This window comes from Haliotis rufescens, unplaced genomic scaffold (genome assembly GCF_023055435.1).
Source record: "Haliotis rufescens isolate VD_foot unplaced genomic scaffold, xgHalRufe1.0.p SCAF_11, whole genome shotgun sequence".
NCBI lineage: Eukaryota > Metazoa > Mollusca > Gastropoda > Lepetellida > Haliotidae > Haliotis > Haliotis rufescens.
Window position 1 is genome coordinate 6,317,648 of NW_025963791.1, and position 11,311 is coordinate 6,328,958.

Sequence of the window (11,311 nt, forward strand, 5' to 3'; positions counted from 1 at the left end):
GAGCGGAAGGTCCGGGGTTCGATCCCCAGCCGCGTCATACCAAAAGACGTTAAAATATGGTACTTGTTGTTACCCTGTCTGGCGCTCGGCATTAAGGGGCTAAAACAAGGACTGGTCGGCTCGGAGTCAGTATACTGTGTCTGTGTATTCATGTTTAACTGCGACATGGTATCTCAGTTGGCTAGCACTATTAATCGGCAGCAGTGCGGACTAGTACAAGCAGCCACACACACACACATACACGTGCATGCACGTCGCTATATAAGTGCAATAATCTTGGACGCGACGTTAAACCCCATTTCACCTCACCTCACCTTTAAAAAAAGATATTCCGAAAATATAGTCGTAGTAGTAGTAGTTGTAGTAGTAGTAGTAGTAGTAGCAACAACAGTAGTAGTAGCAGCAGCAATAGTGGTAGTAACTGTAGTAGTAGTAGTAGTCGTGGTCGTAGCAATAGAGGTGGCAGAAGAAATAGCAATAGCAACTGTACTAGCAGGGTTTGCAGTAGGGGAAGCTGTAGCAGTAGTAATCGTAGTAGTGGTAGAGGTTGTAGTAAGGGCAGCTGTAGTGTCATCAGTAGACGTAGGAGAGAATCAGTAGCAACGATAGTTACTGTTTGTTTGAACCAGACAATCCAGTGCTTGATATTCACGGGTCTTTAATGTTAGTAGAAGCAGTAGTATTAGAAGCTGCATTAGTGGTACCAGTAGATTTAGCAGAAGTAGAGATACCACAGAAGTTGGCGTGGTCGTAGTATTTGAATCAGTAGCAGTTACAGAAGAAGCGTGGATGAAGGACGAGTATTTGTAGCAGTAGTAGTACACTTAGTTGTTGTAGTTGGTGTAATAGTGGTGGCAGACGAAGCTTAGTTTAAGGACGAATGTAGACCGCAGGTACACTTTTTATCGGCAACCTCAATCCCCTCAATTTCCTTGTTGCTTAAAGTATTATGTATTATCGCCGACTGAGATATAATAGATTAAGATGGTGTGACTTCACTACTAATTCTATATACGTTTAGTTCTTTTAGAAGGGTCTGTATTTTGATCACGAATTCACAGTTACAAAAAAAAGACTTGTTCTAAAACATTAATTGAGTCTCAAAGATGTATATGTGTCGACTTTTAAAATGAGGATTCAGCATTGTAAACAATCTCAACTACAGATACCCAGGTTTATATGTTAGTCTTATTCTTACTATAATTTGTCAATATTGGAAGATTACAAATATTTTGTAGTAATTATTTTTTATTATACGTACCAAGCCGCAGAACAAAGGGCTTTCACCAAACCCATAACAAGGGAGTAATTGGAAATGGAACTTGAAACCTCAGAAACCCAACCTTTCCCGAAATTCATCACAAATGAGACACTGTTCTGTGGAACGCTGACTCAGAGCTGCGATCAATGACACATCATCAACAAGTCTTTTGGTAGGAGAGAAAGTAGTTCACGTGTATATATTGAGCTAATTGAGCTTGTCTAATTGATCTTGAGCTTGTATAAACATTATGCGGAGGAATTTCCGGTTTTCGGCCTACAGTAAATATAAAACGTCAACGCCAGAGAATAACCAGTCTCGATTATCCGACGAAACATATCCCACTGTGGGTAAAGGGCAAAATGCGGTGACAATTATATAAAAAAGAGTATGTGTGTGTGTTGCCCCACATCGCACAGCATTATCATGCATTACCTCTATTTAGTTGCGGGGGCAGTCGGGTAGCCTAGTGGTTAAAGCGTTCGCTTGTCACGCAGAAGACACGGGTTCGATTCCAGACATGGGTACAATGTGTGAAGCCCATTTTTGGTGTCCCCCGCCGTGATATTACTGGAATATTGTTAAAAGCGGCGTAAAACCTCACTCACTCACTCACTCTACTTCGTTGCATTCGTGACCAACTCGTGCCATTCCGGGATAAGCCGTAGGTTACGGAAACATGCGAGTGGTGACGAATGTACTTCAATTCTGTCCGGGGTATTTATGTAGGTAATGGAATAAACCGAGAGGCCTCGAATGTCACAGCAAGGTTTCTGACATCTCACGATTGCTGCACGAAAGCTGTGAAGGGACGAGGAATATTGGATCTCTATCCTTCAACATTATGTTTTGCAACAGACATGTGAGCGTTTCATACGTCCACAGAATGACAATGTCAGTTCGGTGTTAGGTTCAACCTGCTGGCAACAAGACACCGAATATATTCATATTCGCACCCCTGGTCTTCTGTGATGGTTGTCTGGCGTCCTTTGTGGGCAGGTTCTGTTTAATGTCGACTGATGTGTTGGTCTGTGCCTGGGAAGAGTCGAGAAAATATGTACTGGTTTTGAGTTGTAAATATCATATTTATGAACGTTATATTCGTCTATGAAGACCACAAATCAAATCATGTCCAATGTGAGTGGCAGTTTATGGGATGTGATGACGATATCTTGTCGTACATTAATGTGCGTTATTCAACGTTGAAAGTTGTTTTTCCTATGCCTGGCTCCCAATCTTCATCTGTTTGTGTGCAGCGAAATACCCTTAGCCCGGACTATTACGCTCGTACTATAACTCCGGTCTAAAGGGGTCCGGAAGACTAGGTTTTCAACAGATTAACGACCGCCTCCGTGATCTAGTGGTAGAGCGTCCGCCCGGAGAACGGGAGTTCCGGGGTTCGATCCCCGGCCGCTTCATACCAAAGACGTTAAATGATGGTACTTGTTGTTACCCTGTCTGGCGCTCGGCATTAAGGGGCTAAAACAAGGACTGGTCGGCTCGGAGTCAGTATACTGTGTCTGAGTTGGGTATTCATGTTAAACTGCGGTATGGTATCTCAGTGAGCTAGCACTATAAATCAGCATCAGCCCGGAATAGTACAAGCAGCCACACACACACGCACGCACGCACGCACGCACGCGCGCGCGCGTACATGCACTTCGCTTTATAAGTGCAATAAGCATGGACGCGACGTTAAATCCCATTTCACCTCACCTCAACAGATTAACAGGGTTCGGCAAATTGGGGTTTCACTGTATACGATTGTGTGTCGGGGTATGACGACACACAAGCAACCAGTAATAGAGCTCTGGGGAGCTATTTGAACTAGGATCCGCGGCGATGTCATATGTTTTGTTTGTTTGTTTGTTGTTTATCGCCGCACTCAGCAATATTCCAGCTATATGACGGCGGTCTGTAAATAATCGAGTCTGGTCCGGACAATCCAGTGATTGACATCATGAGCATCGATCTACGTTCTTGGGATACGATGACATGCATCAACCATGTCAGCGAGCCTGACCACCCGATCCCGTTTGACGCCTTTTACGACAAGCACAGTCGCCTTTTACGGTAATCATGGGTTGCTTGTGACCTATTTTAACCCGGATCTTCACGGGTCGTACAATGTGTGAAGCCCATTCCTGGTGTTCCTCGCCGTGATATTGCCGGGATATTCCCAAAAGCCTCCTCACTCACTATTATATTGCAACGTTTCTACAATAACTTAAAATCTTGTTTCTGTGATTGAACATTCGCGCTCTGATCTCCAGATTGTGGACCTCTTGAACGACCTCTACACGTCCTTCGACTCCATCATCGAGCACTACGACGTATACAAGGTGGAGACAATCGGCGATGCATACATGGTGGTCAGTGGACTTCCGGTCAAAAATGGCGATAACCACGCCGGGGAGATCGCCTCTATGGCGCTGGATCTGCTGACAGCCATCAAGAAGTTTGAGATACCACATCGGGCAAATGATACCCTCAAACTCAGGATCGGAATACATTCGGGTTAGTAATGTTATATTCAAGGAGCATCGTTAATATATCATGGGTTTGTATACATCCGTTCCCCAATCACGTGTGAGTATTCAAGGCTGGTTTCCGGTGTAGTAGTGACGTGTGTTCAGTTTAAGTGAGCCAATAAGATAAGTCCGTTAAAAGCTCGCTGAAGGTCAATTATGTCTACTCCTTACATGAACTTTGTGCGAACCCTTCTGTTGCCTGCAATGTGTGGAGCAGATGACCGCTGGCTGTGGCATAGGCTGCACGAGGAACATTGCCGTTTGTGCCGTGGTTTGATTCGTTGATGAAATATATCAACTACATTGCAACTGGGCCTGGTATGCGCGGATGATGGATTAAAGCAGTTGTACAAACCCCATCTTCCCGAGGCAAGACAGTTAACTGACTTTAAAGTCCAGTTTCCACCCTTGCCGAACTAGACTGGAATTACTGGGCTCGATCGTAGCGCCACCAGTGGCTATTACCAGTTATGTCCCTTCTAAGCCTCTCCTATGGACCAATCAGATTCCACCTCTCGTATCACTTGCGTTTGCTTCACACAAAATGGTGGCGCCCAGTCAGGACGATCTGATCAATGATCAAGATCTATATTGTGATAAAAGGGGTCTTACATCGCGAAATGCATCAAATCACGTCAGCACCTTGAAACAATTTGGAAAATATCTGCTGACAACGAGTTGGCGATGCACATGCTTTGCAAATCTTGCAATCGACCGAAATCTGCACGACAGTTTACGAACCGGATTTCGATTTCGGTGCGCGATTTTGATTGGACTATGCATAGACTCGTTAGTCCAGCTAAAATGTAACTCCATAATACCAGCCTAGTTCGGCAAAGTTGGAAACTGGACTTTTATAGTCAGTTAACTCTCTTGCCTCGGGAAGATGTACAAACCCGTGAAGTGTTGAACATGTTTAAACAGAGACTATGTACCCAACCAGCTGCCAATTACAAATAAAGAACTAGACACTGTGGCTCGTGACTTGTATAAAACTGAAACATTGTCTGTAATGAAGGTAATAACCAACTGCAAAATTGATATAATGTGTGTTTGTAAACCCAAAAACAATCTTTCTTAGACAGCCTGAGCCCAGTCGCCCATTAATATCTGGAGGAGTAATTTCAGGACGTAATACTCCCCAATTTGCTAATTATATGAAGAAGCAAAGGAAACGTAATTACATAATTAACTTATACATTGTGCTAAGTGTGTTTCTATAGGGGACATGCCCTACACATTGGTCATTGAGGTTTAAGAATAGAAAAGAGACTGACCATTTTGCCATTTGGATTTTACTTAGAATAGTTTGTTTCCGAAAATACTGGAAGAAATGTAGCCTCATATTAAAACAGGTTGCTCGAAGGACATGTTGGATTTGTCTTGCAGCAGAGGACGAAAGAAGTGTCTCCACCGAAATTCCCAGTTCCCATTTGGGTGACTCTTTATCAGTTTCAAGTACCAAGAATCATCCCAGTTGATAGGTAACACGTATTCTGTTGCAGGTCCCTGTGTGTCGGGGGTGGTCGGGGTGACGATGCCGCGGTACACGTTGTTCGGTGACACCGTCAACACCGCCTCCAGGATGGAGACAAACGGAGAGGGTGAGCAGCCATCTTGTTATCTAACTTCCGGTGTTTGCAAGCTCCTTCCCAGTGCGTGACACTGTCGTGAGCCTCCCAGTATCATAGCTGCCACCAGTGTCCAAGCGGCCATTACAAGAATCTTGAAACATTTCCCTCAAACCCCATTTATATTTTTGTAGGTGTCTCTGAAAACGTCTTTCTTGTGAATTAGGAAAAGTTTTACGACTGACTTACAATTTCCCAGATGAATTAATGTTTGTTTGTTAAAACAGATTGGTTCGTGTTTACTGACAACAGAAAAGAAACCAGACACTAGTTAGCAGAGACACATCAGATAGTAATATTTCACTGTTTCATATTTTGATAAAAACACCTGGAAAAATGTAATCATAGTTCAATGTATCTTTTAGAAATATACCGCCGAAAAAAAGAAAGTATACACCCATGTTTGACGGTGGCTAAAAATGAAACTAACACGAAATGGTCATTCGATGGTGGTGTATTTCATATGGGTATCACAGTTGTCTTTTGGATCTTAAGTTTGCAGTGTTTCGGGGACTGTTTTCAACCTGGTAAAGTTTTGACAACGTTTGTAATTGTTTGGTCAAATTCAGTTGTCAAGAGTATAATTTCCTTTGCCCCGCAGTTTATATACATAGCATTGGATCCTGTGGGGATTCCTGGTAAGAATATAGATCCCCAGTAACCTACGCTTGTCGACTAAGTGGATCGGGTAGTCAGACTTGGTGACATGGTTGAAGCAATTACGTGGATCGATGCACATGATGTCAATCACTGGATGTCCTGGTCCAAATTCGATTATTTACATACCGCCGCCATATAGCTGGAATATTGCTGAGTGTGGCGTTAAATAACAAGCGAACAAACAAAACAAAACATTCACAACAGCTCGCTATTTCACAATCCATGCTCTGTCCAGAAAACATTCACAGGCCTACCACATAAAACCAACAGAAGGCTCCCAAACAATGGAATATGTACCCACTTTAAATACAAATGGCCACACCTATTACAAACAAAGTCACAATCCCCATAATGTTTGCATCGTAATGATAAGAAACAAGCGTATTTTCAATGGAATCTGACACAGTAAATCACGCAGCGTGTGACCATTTGTTGCGTAGGCGTAATTTACTATGTAAGGTTCCTCTGAAAATATGCTTGGTTCCTGTCATTACGATGCAAACAGTTTTGTATTTGTTTGTAAGTTGTGTGGCTATTTGTATTTAAAGTGTGTACATATTCCATAGTCTGGGAGCCTTCTGCTGGTTACTTTTGTAGACCCGATAAAGGCCGCAAAAAACTAATTTTGTTGAGATCCTTGCAATTTGTGTTCTATTTAAATAACATATTTCTTTACTCACAAAAAGACAAATGCAACCTATGATGACAAGAGGCGACAAAATGGCTCAGTAACTTGGTCGATTGCATATCTGCTCTACACATTACTTCAGGTGACCCGGGAAGATCCAGGCTAGAATTGGTCTTCGGCAACCCTTACTTGTCGTAAGAGGCGACTGGCGAGATCGGGTGGTCAGGTTCGCTGACTTGGTTGATGCATGTCATTGTAGATCAATGTTCATTATGTCAACCACTGGTTTGTCTGGCCCAGGCTCGATAATTAACAGACCGCCGTCATGTAGATTGAATATTGCTGAATGCGGCGTTAAACAACAATCAAACGTTGAGACAGCCATGGCTGGAAGACAAATTCCCCAGAGGATATTTTTGTAGCTGTAAGTGGCCACTGATTTGAATTCTCCAAAACTTGTTAAATCATTTAAATAAAGGGGGATTCCGACAAGTAAATGATCAGTCTGTAGTGTCCTTATGTATGTGCTGTGATTTTTTTTCTCAGCCTTAATGATCCATTTGAGTGCCGACTGTAAGAAGACGTTAGACATCCTTGGAGGCTACATCGTGGAAGAGCGGGGACTGGTCAACATGAAGGTCAGTCCATGTGACCACGGTCTTTCCAGAACTTGGTTTACTTTAAAAAAGCTCAAAACACGCGGTTTGTTGTCGAAATATACACATTTAGAAATGAAAACAAATGGTTACTGTCTTCCTCTATTGACATTCATTTGACTACTGAAAGTCTACACTGGAAAAGAGGTTTCTCATTGCTTGGATTTCATTAACCAATTAAGATCATTTATTGATATAAATATTATACTATTAATCATCGTGTCAACGTTATCTAGACGATTCATTTAAAGTATTTTTTTGACAAGACGGTACTCCTTATATCACAGACGCTTACATGCCCATTGTGATTTAGAACCCGTAAAAAATATTGTTTTAGTAAAGCGTGAATAAATTCATTCAGCACATTTCCTCTTTTCTTTGTACAATGAAACCTTTTATTGGGAATTCCTTTGAACCATCCAGTTTTCCGTGGTTCTGGACAAACGGAGATCGAGATCGACTTGATATCGTTTTTGGTCCATTCTTGGTGTACACATCCTTGATTTGGCAGTAACATTGATGAGAAACCCTTTTCACTGACTATAATACTCATCGAATTTATTATTATCAAGAATCCATGGCTAAGTCTTGTCTCGTGTGTTTGTTGTGTCACGGGGCACGTCTGAACCGTTTGTTGTGTCACAGGGCACGTCTGAACAGTTTGTTGTGTCACAGGGCACGTCTGAACAGTTTGTTGTGTCACAGGGCACGTCTGAACAGTTTCTTGTGTCACAGGGCACGTCTGAACAGTTTCTTGTGTCACAGGGCACGTCTGAACAGTTTGTTGTGTCACAGGGCACGTCTGAACAGTTTCTTGTGTCACAGGGCACGTCTGAACAGTTTGTTGTGTCACGGGGCACGTCTGAACCGTCTGATTGTGTCTCGGGGCAAGTCTCAACTGTAGGTATGTGTCTCAGGACAAGTCTGAATCGAGTGGATTTGTCTTAGGGCAAATCTGAACCGTGTATTTTTGTTTCAGGGCAAGGGAGATATGCTGACGTACTGGCTACTTGGAGAGAACAAGGAAATACGAAAGCTTCGTTTGGCTAAAGCGGGACGCAACAACTCATCGAGGGCTGCTCCTACTTCCGGTTCCGACTCTCTCCGACGACGGGTGCTGGGTGGTTCAAGGTCACGAACAGACAATCAGAAAAGTCCCGAGTTGTCGCCAAACGACGTGAACTCAACTGATGGCTACCTCTGGGACTTTCTCAAGACCACTGACAATAATCACGTGTGTTTAGACGGGGATTCTCCTTCTCACCACTCATTTAGATCGAGATTAAACACGTTCAGGGATTCGGTGAAAAAGAAATATGCATCCTCCAAAGAGAGGCTTTCAAATGATTCCAAATCAAATTCAAGAGACCATTTACAGATTTCAGTGCCTGACAAAAACAGTCCCAATCCTAGGCGTAGTGTAGTGAACGACGTCGACAGCGTTAGTCAGTACGACAACGCTCCGCCGGAGACTGAGTGTTTATTGTGTAACGCCAACACTGCTAATCCGTCCGAGATTATCTCCCTAGGAGCCAAGAGGCGCAGCACGACCGGGGAGTTTGAACTATTCGTAGTGGAGAAGAAAGTATGATAGAAGTTATATATCCATCTAATGTGATCACGTCGTCAATACGTCACAGATGTTGTAAACACCACGTTCCTCCATCACCCGTAGATACATACGACCGTTCTGCGCTGTAGTCGTGACGTGGTGCTGTTAAACTTAGCTGATGAAATTGAGTCTGTTTATATAATTGGAGTCAATAGAACTCCGTGCTAAAACTTTGTGCAAACCCTACTATTGCCTGCTATTGAAGCAATGTAGTGTCTGCGAGTTTTGAAAAGTATTCCAGTGATATCAGCTTGATCTGGGAGGAAAGCCGGAAGCGATGCAGGTCTCAGACGTTAAACGTTTGGGTGAAACCCACGAGTATGGTGCTGACAAACCTAGAAACATAATCGGGGCGAACCGGGATTCGAACCAACCATAGGCTTCTGGCGTGCACAAGGGAAGCAACTCTGAATGTCGGCAGTGGGTACAATGCAATGATACCGTTTGATCACCCATTGACCCGAGCCCTTCTGGTAATCGCTGGATTAGTTTCGTTTGTTTAAAAAAAGCGACTACGTAGCAACGCGGCCGTATGTATTCACGGGTGATTTGGAACGTAGTGTACCCAACCCCAGAAGTACTGACAGTGATCGAATCAGGAATCCCAGTGCATTGGAATCCAGTGCCAGATTATGATGATGACGATTTTATATGTGATTGCGCGTTAACCAGTTTTAATTTATGTTGTGTTATCGGACGTAAACCGGTTATAGTTGTAGTGGCGTTTCAGTATAACCGGTTGCAGTTCAATGTGTTACAAAATAACCGGTTTCAGTTAATACTTCAGTGCTTCAAGGTTCCTTCGCAGGAGATATACGATACTTCGCGGAAAACTGGTGCAAGTGACGAAGTTACGCAAAGGTCAACTAACGAATCAAACAAATATTCAAGCCCCAGAACAAAAGGTGTCCAGGGCAACAAGCAGCAGAAGAGAAAGGCATTGATACTACTTCCGGTGACTCGAAGTGGGAGCTCAGGTGTCGAAGAATTTGACACAACCAGGTTCTTGAAAAAAGAGAGCTTGTGATATGACCTCTGGCGATACCTTCAAGAAAATGAGATGACCGACTTAAAAATACCGAATCACATTATCGGATCTTGTACTATGACTTTATGGTATTTGCAGCTTAAGAATGCACAACATGCAAAGTCAGACGTGTTTAAAACATATGCTTATATTAAAAATCGCCAACATAACAAGATACTGTTCACGTGACACTTCGACATTTGAGATGAGAGCGAAAAGTCCAATATGCAGCTTCATCAACATTTATGTTTTGAAAAAAGAAATACAATCTAAAGCGACATCAAAGTTTATGTTTTTGAAAAGAAGTCCAATCTGAACCTTCATCAATGTTTATGTCTTTTACAAAAGATTGAAAATAGGTTTTAGCGAAAAACCCTGCGCAGAGTATTCACGTGACAATTACAGACATATTTCTCAACAGTGCTAGTATATTTGAAACCAACCATTTTACTCTGGAGAAAAACACATTTGATGCTCCAAAAACTAAGTATTATTTTCAAATGTTGAGGCGATTGTGATATTTCATGAGCTGACTCCACAGTCACATGTGTCTTGTGACTCTTTGGGCCAGTTCTATAATCCGGACACACCAAGGACATTATTCTGCTTTGAGACAATTCATCTGTGTGTGATCTGTGCTGTTTTACCATGTTTATATTTTACACCAATTTGAGACAATGTTTTTTTGTGATCACCATGGTTACCTTTGTGCTTGTGCTCTACCACTATGACGTGGAAACTGTTGACACACTCATTAAAGTTTCCTATTAGTGTTAATGTTCTCCCAGGAACCTCTTCACGTCCATTGGGTGTTGTTACTAGGGTCCAAACCGTTTGTGGCTTAAGGAACTAAGTACAAAGAGATAAATCTTACTTCAATGAGCCGGCCTCTAGCGTCAAACACGCAAGGAAATTCTAAATATATACACAGTTCTTATAATCCTTCTCCTCGGGGATGATGAACCCGATTATCGGATATTTCTTAGATAAAATCCCGATTTTTAAAATACCAGAGTTTGACAATGGTTGCTATACTGAACGTTTTGCTGCAACGATTCCTCAACAATGTTTCATCCCGGGGGTATGCCAGGTTAGAATAAATCCTCACCGGCCTGTGTATTTCGAACTTTATAGAACGGTGCGATTATGTTTGTTGTAAGACGCGACTGACGGGATCGGGTGGTCAGGCTCGCTGACTTAGTTCATGCATGTCATCGTATCCCAATTGCATGGTTCGATGCTCATGATGTCAATCACTGGATTGTCTGGGCCAGACTCGATTATTTTCAGACCGACGTCGTAAAG

General features: G+C 42.7%; 1 protein-coding gene across 3 annotated transcripts in view; it reads left to right on the top strand.

The window, feature by feature from the left end:
• LOC124134290 (receptor-type guanylate cyclase Gyc76C-like) overlaps window positions 1–10,783 on the top strand; it is a 199,144-nt gene extending 188,361 nt beyond the window's left edge. For all 3 annotated transcript variants that reach the window (XM_046499028.2, XM_046499027.2, XM_046499025.2), the window contains exons 19-22: window positions 3,535–3,778; window positions 5,298–5,396; window positions 7,258–7,349; window positions 8,347–10,783. In XM_046499028.2, the coding sequence (XP_046354984.2) occupies window positions 3,535–3,778; window positions 5,298–5,396; window positions 7,258–7,349; window positions 8,347–8,958 (1,047 nt within the window). In that variant the 3' untranslated portion in view covers window positions 8,959–10,783. The remainder of the gene's footprint in view (window positions 1–3,534; window positions 3,779–5,297; window positions 5,397–7,257; window positions 7,350–8,346) is intronic.
• Window positions 10,784–11,311: the final 528 nt, after the last annotated feature.